The sequence below is a fragment of the Lampris incognitus genome, chromosome 8 (assembly GCF_029633865.1).
Source record: "Lampris incognitus isolate fLamInc1 chromosome 8, fLamInc1.hap2, whole genome shotgun sequence".
NCBI lineage: Eukaryota > Metazoa > Chordata > Actinopteri > Lampriformes > Lampridae > Lampris > Lampris incognitus.
In genome coordinates, this window is record NC_079218.1 from 62,194,877 (window position 1) to 62,210,143 (window position 15,267).

The window sequence follows — 15,267 nt, forward strand, 5'->3', positions numbered from 1 at the left end:
TGGAGCAATAAGGTCTAAACTTCTACCCTTGTCCTGATCAACTTCTAACCATGTCCTTATCAACTTCTACTCATGTTCTGATCAACTTCTACCCATATCCTTATCAACTTCTACCCATGTCCTGATCAACTTCTAACCATGTCCTTATCAACTTCTAACCATGTCCTTATTAACCTTTACTCATGTTCTGATCAACTTCTACCCATATCTTTATCAACTTCTACCCATGTCCTGATCAACTTCTACCCATGTCCTTATCAACTTCTAACCATGTCCTTATCAACTTCTACTCATGTCCTGATCAACTTCTACCCATGTCCTTATCAACTTCTACCCATGTCCTGATCAACTTCTACCCATGTCCTGATAAACTCCTACCCATGTCCTTATCACCTTCTACCCATGTCCTTATCAACTTCTACTCATGTCCTGATCAACTTCTACCCATGTCCTTATCAACTTCTACCCATATTCTTATCAACTTTTACCCATGTCCTGATCAACTCCTACCCATGTCTTTATCAACTTCTACCCATGTCCTAATCAACTTCTACCCATGTCTTTATCAACTTCTACCCATGTCCTTATCAACTTCTACCCATGTCCTTATCAACTTCTACCCATGTCCTAATCAACTTCTACCCATGTCCTCATCAACTTCTACCCATGTCCTCATCAACTTCTACCCATGTCCTGATCAACTTCTACCCATGTTTATGTCAACTTCTACCCGTGTCCTTATCAACCTCTACCCTGTGCCCTTATGAACGTCTACCCATGTCCTTATGAACTTCTACCCATGTCCTGATCAACTTCTACCCATATCCTGATCAACTTCTACCCATGTCCTGATCAACTTCTACCCATGTCGTTATCAAGTTCTATCCTGTGCCCTTATCAACTTCTATCCATGTCCTTATCAACTTCTATCCATGTCCTGATCAACTTCTACCTATGTCCTGATCAACTTCTACCCATGTCCTTATCAACTCCCACCCATGTTTTTATCAACTTCTATTCATGTCCTGATCAACTTCTACCCTGTGCCCTTATGAACGTCTACCCATGTCCTTATCAACTCCTACCCATGTTTTTATCAACTTCTACCTGTGACCTTATCAACCTCTACCCTGTGCCCTTATGAACGTCTACCCATGTCCTGATCAACTTCTACCCATGTCCTGATCAACTTCTACCCATGTCTTTATCAACTTTTACCCGTGTTCTTATCAACTCCTACCCGTGTTTTTATCAACTTCTACCCTGCACCCTTATCAACTTCTACCCATGTCCCGATCAACTTCTACCCATGTCCTGATCAATATGAACATTGTTATCTTTATACCCGAAGCTCACAGAGACCTGGCTGCACAGATAAAAGAAGAGCTCTGCCAGAACCCGTCTGTATTGCTGGGTTTGATATTTCACACATACAGGCCACATTTACAGCATCCAGAGCCCGTTTGAGCCTGAAGAGTAGTGAAAGCCATTTTAGTGAGTTTGCTGACATGTGCAGGTTAAAAACCACCTACAGATTGAAACATGCTGCTGGAAGGAGTTTGTGCTGCTCATACTTAATTAATACTTAATTAATTGAAGTGCTCTGCTCTAGATCTGGTCAGGCAGATGACTGGTATGTGAATATGGTCAGAACTGGATCAGGAAACTCAGAACAATGTCTAGGAAGAGCCAGCTGATAAGCACCTTTGTGAGAGCGCTTAGCCATTATCGTCAATGCTTGGTGATTGGCTGTGTTGCCACCTGTCCCAAAGATACCTTGAATATATTGACCTTCAGGAGACAGACCTCTGCATCATGTCTTTCTGGAAAGGAACAGCTATATATATACAGAGACAAACAGAGACAGATAAACAGAGTGAGAGAGACACAGATGTACAGATAAATATACCGACAACACATGAACAGAGACTGACAGAAAAAAGACATGCAGACAGACAGGAAAATACGGAGCAATAAAAACATATAAACAGATATATAGTCCGAGAAACAGAGCCGGATTTCAAAAGATGAACTGACTGACCTTTAGGTCTCGGTGGACCACACCCATCTGATGACAGTGCAGCACCGCTTCCAGAATCTGTTGGATGCAGTGACTGTACAGAGACACAGACAGAGACAGACACAGAGACGTTAATATGGGCTCAGATCATGGCTTTATTGTCCCTCTCTTGGAGCCGATCTTTACTCTGAACATCTCATATTTCTACTTGTATTGTCCTTTAAACTGTAAGACAAGTTGATATGAAATGTGCTGTGTGTCAAGAGTGGAAGAGAACAGTGTCCAGCTTCAGGGTTGGGACACGGACTGTTTGTAGAAAGTGAACTGGTCAGCTAACCAAAGAAATGCCAATGTTTCTTTCCTTTATAATCTAAAAGCAACCTTTTTTCTTACAGCATGTTTCTTTTAACAATATTCTTATTGAACTCTGCATATATTTCCCACATGCACAAACACAAACAAATAATAACAATAAACAATGAACTTATTTAACAAAGTAATAGAACAAAAACACATTGGACAAAAAGGGAAAAAAGTAGAAGCACTCAACAACACAAAATATTTAAAGACACAGCTAAAGGTACGCAGAGCCTGCTGGGGTGAGCAAGTCCATATTCATCTAGACAACATTATTGTTTGTGTCTTTTTATAATTTATATGTTAGCCATTTCTCCCAGTCATTTTCAAAATGTCCCTCCTTTATCTGTAACCTGTGTGTGAGATTCTCCATCACCAGGATATCCTCTATGAGGGTCACCATGGTTTGTGGTTTGGTGCATCGTCCTGAGCCAGTTCTTTGTGACTGCCTTCTTTCCAGCAGCAAGGAGGATCTTGATCAAATACTGGTCTCTTTTATGCATGGCTCCTTCCACGTGTCCCAGGTATAGAACAAGACAGGATCAGGGGTTTTGTAACCCAAAACCCCACACAGATCAGAATGTACACCATCCCAGAAAGCTTGTATTTTCATGCAACTCCAAACAATGTGTGCGGGGTTTGGCTCCATGTGGTTACATGTGGTTGTTGAATATTTATTTGATTACTTTTAATTTTGGGTGTGATCAAGTACCGAATTTGGTTCTTCCAAATAAATTCTCTCCATCTCTTGATTGTGTCGTGTTCTGATGTATTTTCCACTTATCATACCATTTCTTTTTTTCTGGGATCTCTACATTCAGTTCTTTTCCCCCCATTTAGCTTTTATAGATAACTTTGAGTCCTTTCTAGATTCCCATCAAACAAGAGTACAAGACTGACACAGCGCCGGGTGTAGCCTTATTGTGTGCTTGTACTAATACCTTAATGATTGGGTGTATCTTATTAAACATTTTCTTGATTTTTTTTGTTATAATAATCCTTCATTTGTAGATATCTAAATAAATCCTGATTTGTTAGTCGATATGTGGTTTTTAATTATTGAAAGCTTCTCATTTCAGCTGCTGTTTTTAGCTATATTTTTGTGTTCTTGTGTTGTATGTATTTGTTGTTGTCTTTAACATGGACCTACCTTTGTGTCTGAATAAAGTAAGATTTGTTCACCTTTTTGAGTTACCTTGCATATGGCTGTTATACCCATTCCTGTCCACTGTTTAAATCTGGTATCACTACTTCTTGGTTCGAACTCATCATATGCTATCCATCTTAACAGGCCAAGTTCCTTTCCCAGTTTTAATTGATTGCCAATGGAATGCCATGTTTCTAGAGTAAATTATGTTATCGGGTCTGGATCTACCTCATCTTTTATACGGGCGGGGATCATTCTTTCCCCTATACTTGTTTGGGTCAGGAATTTAGACATAAACACTTCAACGTCTTTCCATCAGGCTACATAATCTGTACTGCACCAGTGAATAAGTTGGCGCAATTGTGCTGCGTGGAAGTATTCCTTCAGGTTTGGAAGTACCCTTGCTCCTTTATCTTTAGCTAACTGAAGAGTGGTATAACGTACTCTAGGCCTTTTACCTTCCCATATAAACTTGAAATGAGCTTATCCGATTTAAGAAATTGGACTTGTGGTATATTAACAGGTAGGGACGGGAACAAATATAGCAGACGTGGTAAAATTTTTCCTTTTCATCACATTTATCCTGTCATATAACCCCAATGGATAAGTGGACCATCTGTCAATATCTTTTCTTATGCCGATATCGATATGTTCAGTTGCATTTATATAGTTTTGTTAGGTTTTAAGGTATTTTCACTCCCAAACAATTAAGTAAGTGATTTTGCTTCCCACTTTATTTTAAATTCTTTAAGTTTTTGGTTTGGTGAGCAGTTAAACGTGAGAACTTGACAACTATCTGTAATTTATAACCTGAATATGAGCCAAATTGTTCCAAAATCTTCATTGGGTGCACAAAGGTGTTAACTGGGTTGTTCAGGCGGATCATAACGTCATCTGCGGAAAGACTTATTACATGTTTACGACTGTTAGTTTTATTCCTGTAATTGAAGTGTCCTGTCTGATCATTTGGGCCAATGATTCAATGTATAGCGCGAATAAAGTCGGACTAAGGCAGCAGTCTTGTCTAGTTCCTCCCTCTAATGTGAATTTCGAACTGCCGAGATTTAAAAAAATGTTTGATGATAATATTGCTTGCTTGTTTTGATTTTTTTCTCTTTTGTTTTCTTTTATTATACATTTTATTTTTTTTAACGTTCGAAATAAATAAACTAATAACTAAAAAAAAAATCTTTCTGAGAGATATCCATTCACTTTTACTCTAGCTGTGGGTTTGTTATAGACTTAATGCAATTAATTGGTTTTCTGTTAAAGCCGAAATTTTGCAATGTTAAGTATAAAATTTCCCAATTGACCCTGTCACATATCTTTTCTGCGTCGAGGCTGATCAATGCTGCTGGTAACTTATTTCTATGTATTCTATCCAGTAAAAAGTAGTGTGGAGTGCAGGTGCCAGTTCTTTTTCAAACTTCGTGTACCCTTCCGATGGATATCCATCACTACCTGGCACCTTGTTTGTTTTCAGTTTTCACATTGCTTTCTGGATTTCATCTATAGTTATCGCTGTTGCTTTGCGCTAATTTTGCTCTGTACCTATAGAGGGTAGGTCCAGGGAGTCAGAGAATGCTTTAGTATCATTTTGATCAGGGGCTAGTGATTGGGTATAGAGTTCTTTGTAGTGGTCTCTGACAATGTTTTCAATTTCTTTACATTCATATTGTTATGAGAAGAGCAGGGAGAGGACCCAAGTGCAGATGGTGGAGGCAAATCGGTTCAGACAACTCTTATTACACGAAATTAACAAACAGCAGGTACAGACGGCGGGTAAAGATAGCGGGGAAAGCTCACAAGAGGACGTGGCAACATTTACAAACAGCAGGTATAAATGGCAGGAATAGACAGCGGGGAAAGCTCACAACAGACGAGGCATTCTGGTGACCAAGTGTCTCTGTGTGTGTCTCAGTAAGAGTGTGAGACAAACCGACAACGAGCCAGAACAACAGAGAGGCATACAAACCCAGCGTAGGCCAATCAGAGAGATTGGGCACAGATGCACAGGACCCTTACAACCAATCTGAGAAAGGGGAGGGAGATTGGGCGCGGGTGCACAGGACAGGGCAGTAAACGGATAGCCACTCACCAGCCAATCGGAGAAAGGGCAGGTGAGTGAAGCTGGGCAATCAGGGTCATTCAGGCATACGGGCGCAGTTGAACTAAAACACCAATCAGGAGATGAGAGAATGCCGATGACCCAGATTACACAGCCAACACAGGACCCTCCCCCTCAAAAGATGTATTCCAGAAGTCCCAAACAATGGGACCAAGAGCACCAAGCAGGACGAATGGAGGGGCCCGGGGGGAGAACGAATGGGGCCAGGGATCTCGGACAGACAGCCCAAGGGCTGGAATGACTGATGGAACCGATCGGGAGGGTGACCAGGATGCAGAACCGAGGGGCAGTGCATCTCCGGCGGATGGGCAGATGGATGACCCGGAGACCTCGGAGATGGTGGGATGGCCGCCGCTCGGGAAACAGAACCCAGAAGCAGCGGTAGGGCCGCCGCCTGGGAAAGAGGCTTGTGAGGTGGCCCGGCGGCCGCTCGTTAGCAGACTTCGGAAGCGGCCCAGCGACCGCTCAGGGAGCAGGCCTTGGAGGCGGCCCGGCGGCCGCTCGGGAAGCAGGCTTAGGTGGCGGCGCGGCCGACTGCTCAGGAACAGACCGCACGTCGGCAAAGACGGCCGAAGGCACAGGAACAGACCGACCATTCTGGAACTCGGGGACACTGGGCAGCTGAGGCTTGGGGACGCTGGGCAGCTGAGACTCGAGGACACGGAGCAGCTAAGACTCAGGGATGCTGGGCAACTGAACCTGACAGGTTGAATGTGGTGGCCGGCAGAACAGGAAAATGTGGAAGGCGTCGGCCGTTGTGGAAGGCGTCGGCCGTTCTGGGAGGCGTCGGCTGGTGTGGCCGGCGGCTGGTAGTCGGACAGGACATTGGCCGGCTGCTGGAGGACATGGGGCGTGTGGAGACAACTCGCACCTCCCCTGGCCGGGTGGATTCCCCAGAAAGGGTCCAGGGCTGGAGCTAGCTCAGCATCACCAATTGAATGGTGGTTTACCGGCCGGTAGGCAGGCTGGTGGCTAGTGGGTTAAGAGCCAGTGGACTTGAATACAGGCTGCTGGTTATCCAGCTGGATAACTTCAAGCCAGAGGCCATTCACACCAGACACCGGCCTCGGCCTATGTTGTCTCCGGTACATTGAACCATCTGCTGGGTCCAGTGGAGGCAAACCGGTTGAGACAACTCTTTATATACAAAAAACTTACAAACAGCAGGTACAGGCGGCAGGTACAGATAGCGGGAAAAGCTCACAACAGGACGTGGCAAAACTTACAAACAGCAGGTACAAACGGCAGGAAGAGACAGCAGGGAAAGCTCACAACAGACGAGGCACTCCGGCGACCAAGAGTCTCTGTGTGTGTTTTGTTGTGTGTCTTGGTGAGAGTGTGAGACGAACCAAAAACAATCCAGAGCAACCAAGGGGCATATATACTCAGTGGAGGCCAATCGGGGAGATTGGGCACAGGTGCGCAGGGCCCATACAACCAATCAGAGAAACGGGAGGGAGATTGGGTGCAGGTGTGCAGTACAGGGCAGGGACCGGACAGCCAATTGGAGAAAGGGGAGGTGAGTGTGCATTTTAACTTCTGGAGTGATTCTGAATTGCTGGTTCATCTAGAATAGAGTAAGTATCATCTCTCTTGCTTAACAAGTTGCTATTAGTCTTATTCCAGCTACTTGAGTATGAGTCCTTTTGTCTATACATCTGCTGCTGGTTCCTAGTGGGATCTTATTCTAGCTGTAGCTGTCTTATTCCATTTACTTGTCTGATTTACTTAATCTAGGTGTTGTTACGGCCCACCCAGGCGTGCCCCCTTCCTGACGTGATCTCGCTGGTACGCCCGGGACCTCTGAGCGCGCGGCCAGGGAGCTGCGCGCTTGGCAGCGGGAACGACCCAGGCCCGCTCCGTCTCACACCTGAAGCTTGTCGGCTCATCCTGCACCTGCAACTAATCAGCTTGTCAAGGCTGGGCTTAAGTTTGCTGGTCTCCCAGAAGTCGTTGCAAGTTCGTGCCGTAACCTCCTCGTTGAAATGGTTACTCTCCCTTCCCTGTGCATCCTCTCTGAGTTTATCTCAGCCCTTGGATTTACTATTTTCTCTGTGGAGTTTTTTCCTGTGCTATTATTCTGCCGCGTTCCAAATTTGGATTACCAGTGAGCTTTCTTGGACTTCCTGTTTTCTAAGTTCCTCCTTGTCCTCCTGTTTTGATCTTCGTTCTGAACTATTTATAAACTACGCCAATTTTCGGCTAACTCTTTCTCTGCCTGGTGTCGTGCGCTTGGGGTCTTCCACAAACCCTAACAGGTGTAGCTGGTTTTTTTTTCCACCTAGTGTGCCATTGAAGATTTCTTTTTGCCTAGCTGTTTTGACTTAGTTATCCTTTTAGCTTATAAATATATTCCTTGGTAACTTGCTGTTTGCAGTTTTGATAGTATTGTGTGAGGTTTGATAGAGTTTTACATAAGTGACCAGTTTCTGGGCAATAGGCATGTTTTCAGTGTACCTCTTTGGCCAACTGGGTGTTAAGTGGCCAGGGTGTGGCCTGCACTCATTGCAGACAATTAGCAATCAGTGTTCTTTAAATCACTGCTGCTACTTGAAATTGTCAGCTTCCGAGCGTCAGGCAAACAAGCCTAGGTTGAACGAAGGCTAGAGTGAACAAAGGCAAGCGCGACTTTTTCAAGCCAAGACTTCGTCAAGCATGGACTGCTCTTTTAAAATCCAGTCAGTCATCTGTATTTTGTGTACCTAGTATAGACTATGTGTTTTCTTCGCATTCCTTTCCTTTCCTCTTCCTGGGGCTGGCATAGACGTTGGGTCACTCCTAGGCGCTGTGACCCTACCAATCTCATCTATCCCACTCTCTCCACTCACGTTGAGCAGGTGTTGACGGGTGGGCTCTGGAATTGCCAGTCTGCGGTGCCGAAAGCTGAGTTTATCTCAGGCTATGCATCCTTGCTCTCCCTCAACTTTCTTGCTCTAACAGAGACCTGGATCATGCCAGAAAACTCTACCACACCCGCAGCTCTGTCTGATGTGTACTCTTTTTCTCACACTCCCAGAGCTGGGAGGCGGGGTGGTGGTACTGGCCTGCTAATCTCCCTGAAATGGCAATACTCTCTTGATTCCATTCCACAATTTTCTCCGCCCTCTTTTGAATTTCATGCTGTTACTGTCTCTTATCCAGTCAAACTCACCATCGTGGTTGTGTACTGCCCAGCAGGCCACCTTGGTGAGTTTCTGGAGGAGCTTGACACACTTGTCACGCATTTCCCTGTTGAGGACTCTGCACTTATCCTTCTCAGTGACTTCAACATCCACACTGACAAGCTAGATCCTCTTCTCTCTTTCCTCTCCTCCTTTGACCTTCACCTCTCACCCTCTCCTCCTACCCACAAGGCTGGCAAACAGCTGGACCTAATTTTTACTAGACACTGTCCTATTTCCCATCTCTCTGTTACTCCCCTCCAGCTCTCTGACCACTATTTCATGTCCTACTCTCTCTCCCTCTCTTCACCCCCTCAGCCCCTTCCCCTACCCACATGGTTTCCACCCGTAGACACCTGTGCTCTCTCTTCGCCACTGATCGTTCTTCCTCTGTGACCTCTATCCTCCCTACACCTGAATTTTTCTCTCTCCTACCCCCTGACACTGCGACTGATCTTCTTCTCTCTACCGTCTCCTCTTCTCTGGACAATCTCTGTCCCCTCACCTCCAGGCCTGCACGCCCAACTCCACCTGCACCTTGGCTGACCGACTCAGTACGTACTGACAGACGGAGCCTGAGAGTGGCAGAGCACAAATGGAGAAAAGGCAAAGTCCCAGAGGACCTTCTCAACTTCCAATCTATTCCTTCCACTTTCTCCTCCTCCCTTTCTGCTGCTAAGGCTGCCTTCTGTCACTCTAAAATCCTATCCTCTGCCTCTAATCCTAAGAAACTCTTTGAAACCTTCTCTGCACTTATTCAACCCCCACCTCCTCCTCCTACTTCGTCGCTTCTCCCCGATGACTTCACTGACTTCTTTGACAAGAAGGTAAACGACATCAGATCCTCCTTTTCTCGCCACCCACACCCTCTTCACCCTCCCTCACCTCTCCACGTCCCACCCTATCCCTCCTCGCTCCCCTCTCTCCCGACGAGGTTCTAAACCTCATCACATCCAGTCGCCCCACCACATGCTGCCTTGACCCGGTCCCCTCCCCTCTTCTTCAGGCCATAGCACCTGAACTCCTTCCCTATCTAACCCACCTCATCAACACCTCCCTCCAGGCAGGATGCTTTTCATCTGCGTTGAAGACTGCTAGAGTCACCCCCCTTCTCAAGAAACCATCACTTAACCCCTCTGACGTCAAAAACTACAGACCAATTTCCTTTCTACCCTTTCTATCCAAAACTTTCGAATGTGCTGTCTTTAACCAACTTTCTTTGTACCTCCACCAGAACAACCTCCTGGACCCCAACCAGTCTGGGTTCAGGGTGGGTCACTCGACAGAGCCGGCCCTCCTTGCAGTGACAGAGACACTGCACTCTGCGAGAGCAAACTCTGTCTCCTCTGTCCTGATACTCCTGGACCTGTCAGCTGTGTTCGACACAGTGAACCACCAGATCCTCCTCTCTACCCTCGAGGGGCTGGGTGTCCCAGGCTCTGCACTCTCAATGTTTGCAACCTACCTGACAGGTCGCTCCTACCAGGTGAACTGGAGGGGATCTTACTTACTACAGGCGTTCCACATGGTTCGGTTCTGGGTCCTCTCCTTTTCTCCCTGTACAGGACATCATTGGGTTCTGTTATTCGCTCGCATGACTTCTCTTACCATTGTTATGCCGATGACACCCAGCTGATCTTGTCCTTTCCTCCCTCTGACACACTAGTAGAGACACGCATTGCTGCGTGCTTGACTGACATCTCGGAGTGGATGGCGACACACTACCTGAAGCTCAATCTGGACAAGACAGAGCTGATGTTCCTCCCGGGGAAAGGTTTGCCCACACCGAGACCTGGCCATCACCATTGACAACACCGTGGTGACACTAACTCGGACTGCGAGGAATCTGGGTGTGATCCTGGACGACCAACTGTCATTTGCTGCAATCGTTGCATCGGTTGCTCACTCCTGCAGATTTCTCCTCTATAACATCAGGAGGATTCGCCCATTCCTCACCGACGAGATGGCACAGGTGCTCATCCAGGCTCTGATCATCTCCCGGCTGGACTACGGCAACTCCCTCCTTGCTGGCGCCCCGGCGTCGGCCATCAGACCTCTGGAGATTGTTGAGAAAGCTGCAGCTCGTCTGGTGTTCAACCGCCCTATGTTCTCCCACACAACTCCTCTTGTCATGTCCCTACACTGGCTCCCAGTAGCTGCTCGCATCAAGTTTAAGACTCTGGTCCTAGCCTACAGGGCAGTGAAAGGAACAGCTCCTTCCTATCTCCAGGTCATGGTCAAGCCCTACATCCCCGCCTGACCACTTCGCTCTGCTGCCTCTGGACGCCTGGTTGCCCCGTCACTCAGAGGCCCCTGCTGCCGATCGACCCAGTCACGGCTCTTTTCTGTCCTGGCCCCACAGTGGTGGAATGAACTCCCCACTGATGTCAGGACAGTGGAGTCGCTGCCCATCTTTCGGCGCAGGTTGAAAACTCACCTCTTTAAGAACTACTACCCTGTTACTTGTTCTTCGTACTTGTTGTATTAACTCATTAAAAAAAAAACCTCTTTCTTGCACTCTTGCTTTAGCACTGGTTTTGCTCTTAGATGCTTGTTTAGATGCACTTATGACCTCTGATGACTAGTAGTTCTCCGGATTTCCTATGTTAAATGCACTTATTGTAAGTCGCTTTGGATAAAAGCTTCGGCTAAATGACTGCAATGTAATGTAATGTAATGAGTGAAGCCGCGCAATCAGGGTCATTCAGGCACATGGATGCAGGTGAACTAAAACACCAATCAGGGGACGGGAGAGCGCGGATGACCCAGATCACACACCCATGACACATACTTAAGTTGATTTGTTTTTAGGTCATGCATTTTATGGAGCTTGCTTTCTGTCTGTTGTTTCTGTAATGCTCTTCCCAGTAATTTGGCGGCTTTAGGGCCTGATTCGTAGTAATTTTGGTTTAATATGGTTGGTTAGGGTTAGGGTTAGGGTTAGAGCTTCTTCAGGCGCTGGAACGCATTCTAGGGGGATTGAGACCACTGAAACGAAACCTTGGGAGAGGTTAAGGCACTTAAAGGGGCGACCACTGAGCTAAAGTTTCTAATGAACTTACAGTAGAAGTTTGCGAAGCCAAGAAAACGTTGTACCACCTTTCGGGAGGTGGGGATCGGCCACTCTGCCACAGCCTGGACTTTTTCTGGGTCCATTTCCGAGTGATCGTGGGAGATCATGTACCCCAGAAAGGTCACTTGTTTCCTGTGGAATTCACACTTTTCTGCTTTGGCAAACAGCTCATTTTTTAACAGTCTTTTCAAAACTTCCCGTACTATCCGGACATGAGACTCTTCGTCGGGGGAAAAAATAAGGATATCATCAAGAAATACAAAAACAGTTTGATTCAGGAGGTCCCTCAGGACATCGTTAACTAGGGCTTGGAAAACTGCGGGGGCGTTTGTCAATCCAAAGGGCATGACCAAGTACTCGTAGTGGCCAATAGACGTATTGAAAGCTGTTTTCCATTCATTCCCCTCCCGGATGCGTATTAGGTGATATGCATTCCGCAAATCCAATTTTGTGAATACCTTGGCAACCGTGAGGACGTCAAAGACAGAAGAAATTAGTGGGAGGGGGTAAGGGTTCTTGGTTGTAATGTTGTTGAGTGGGGAATAGTCAATGCATGGTCTTAGACGCTTGTCTTTCTTCTCAACTAAGAAGAACCCTGCTCCAGCTGGAGAGGATGATGGCCGAATTAGCCCAGCTGCGAGGGAGTCATTAATGTAATCCTCCATAGCCTTTCTCTCGGCTGTGGACAGAGAGTACAACCGACCTTTAGGAATGGGTGCACCGGGGAGGAGGTCGATAGCACAGTCATATTCATGATGGGGAGGAATGGAAGCAGCTCTGCTCATACTGAAAACTTCTTGTAAGTCATGGTAACAGGCTGGGACACCAGTCAGGTCAGGAGAGTCCTTTGACTGTGTCTTACTCAAGAGATTAGAGGCTATGTCATAGAAACAGTCTTGGTAGCAGTTTTTTCCCCCCACCCAATTACCTGACCGGTAGCCAAGTTGACGTGTGGGTTGTGCTGAATCAGCCAGGGGTACCCGAGGATCAGGGGATGCATCTCAGAGTTGTACAGGTGAAAACGGAGGTTTTCCACATGTCCGTCGGGGAGGCACATCTGGATGGGGGAGGTCTGATGAGTAAAAGTGTCAATAAGCCTGCCGTCAAGAGCCGTGGCAAGGAGGGGTGTAGGCAGCGGCTCATCCGAGGCGCCTAGGCTCTGGGCTATACTGAAATCCATCACGTTAGTATCTGCACCTGAATCAACTAATGCTGAACAGTTCAGAGTAGAAGAGGCAGCGGTTGGTTTCACCTTTGTTAATTGTCTCTGAGTCTTATTTTTAAGAGTGGTAACACTCACCAGGGGTCTAGAGGGTGGAGCAGGTAGGGAACCACGTAGAGGGCAGGAGGTAATGAAATGACCCAGCTGGGCACAGTATATGCACTGACCCTCCATCATCCGACGGTGACGTTCGGCTGGGGTGAGGCGGGTACGCCCAACCTCCATTGGCTCCGGAACAGCGTTGGGAGGTGAGCTGCTCATGGAGACTGAAGCTTGGGGAGGGGTGCCGAGCTGGTCAGGTTCCCTGATGGAGCGACCTCTCTGTCTATTTCTCAGTCTTTAGTCGATGCGGGGGCTAAGGCGACGAGGGCATCCAGCTCCACAGGCAGGTCCAGAGGAGTGAGATGATCCTTCAGGGTCTCGGAGAGTCCATTAAAGAAGGCATCCACCAAGGCAGGTTGATTCCAACCGCTGTTGGCGGCTAGCGTGCGGAACTCTATGGCATAGTCCATCACAGATCGTCTTCTTTGTCTCAGGGAGTGTAGAGCTCCAGCAAATTCTCTAGCGGGAAGAGTAGAGTGAAAAATTTGTTTAAATGTGTCGGTGAAGACAGAAAGAGAGTTACATGCTGCAGACCGCCGGCTCCATTCCGCAGTGGCCCACTCCCTGGCTCTCCCCGATAGGTAGGAGATAATGAAGGCTATTTTGGCTCGATCTGAAGGGAAGAAGGCGGGCTGGAACTCAAAATGGAGCTCGCACTGAGAGAGGAAGTGGCGGCAGTCATCAGATTCCCCAGAGAATCTTTCCGGACTGGAGAGCCGGACGGGTCTGGCTTCTGAGGGAGGAGCAGGAGCTAGAGGCGGTTCTGGTGCCGGAGCTGACGATGAGGCCGGTGCAGGGGTTTTAGCTGACTGAGAGGGGTGAGTGGCTGAGCCCATGGTTTGAGGCTGTCCGATGACGTAGTTCAGTTGAGCGGTAACTGTGCTGCACACCGCTTCACTGTGCAGGGGAGCTTCTGCCACAGCCCGATGCACCTGTTCAATCTTCTTCTCCTGTTGTCAGAGCTGACGCTCTCGCACTTCGAGGGTAGTGAGCACGGAGTCCTGCTCTGCTGTGTCCATCTTGGCCAGATTGTTCTATCAAGAACACAGAGACTAGCGGACACAAATGCAGGCAGGCAGACAGTAATCACTTCTCAGGGTCTTTAATTCGGTCCAAGGGTCAAAATCCAGAAAGGCAATCAGACAGGCAGAGGTACAAAATCAGCAGGCAGAAGGCTTCAAGAACCAGGCGGACTAACAAACAGGCGACGGTACCAAAACAGGAGACTGAGACTCGGAAACCAGGAACAAAACAGTCAGACATGGGGAAACTCTCTAACATGAAACGCTGGAATGCTGCTCTAGGAGACAAGACAATCTGGCACTGACACACAGGGGAGCACTGGTTAAATACACACAGGAGGGAAGGGATAAGGAGGCACAGGTGAAACACATAAGAGCGGGGACAGGTAATCACATGGGGAACAGGACGTGAACACAGAGACAAGACTATCAAAATAAAACGGGAAACTGACACATGAAAGACCCTGACAACGAGTATCTTATGTTGTTTCACTTTTCCTTTTTTGAGGTTATTTGTAATTGCAATCAGTTTTCCTCTTTTGACAGCCAATCTTATAGCTGAGTCTCGTCATTATTATTTTCCTCCAGATAATTCTGAATATCTGTTTTGATTTGCTCAACTATTAACTTATCTTATATCTTTATACTATAAAGCGAGAGTGTATGTTTGTATGTTCGCTTAAAACTCCAGAACAGAAACAAGGGTATATTTATGATCAGCACTTTCCAAGGATTGCACATTTCGAAAAAATGTTTCAAAAACCAAGTAAAAAATTTGATTTATTTGCACAATAGGCATTCCAACGATGCTTTGTGGAGACTTCCGGCAAATCCTTCCAGATGTCAAGGGAGGCACTACACCTAACAATGTCAATGGTAGCCTGAAGGCACGCAACGTGGTTTACCCCGAGGTGCTTAAGCCCTGAGCGATTAATACACACATTGGCAAAGACGCTTGATGAACGGAATGAAAATGATGACATTTGATACTTTTCGTTAATAAGATTCGTTTATTCAACATTCGTTTACCACATG

The 15,267-nt window shown here is 46.8% G+C and overlaps 1 protein-coding gene across 2 annotated transcripts in view; it reads right to left on the minus strand.

The window, feature by feature from the left end:
* Window positions 1–15,267, minus strand: part of camk2a (calcium/calmodulin-dependent protein kinase II alpha) — a 292,509-nt gene that overhangs the window by 106,157 nt on the left and 171,085 nt on the right. For both annotated transcript variants that reach the window (XM_056284736.1, XM_056284737.1), the window contains exon 6: window positions 2,042–2,114. In XM_056284736.1, the coding sequence (XP_056140711.1) occupies window positions 2,042–2,114 (73 nt within the window). The remainder of the gene's footprint in view (window positions 1–2,041; window positions 2,115–15,267) is intronic.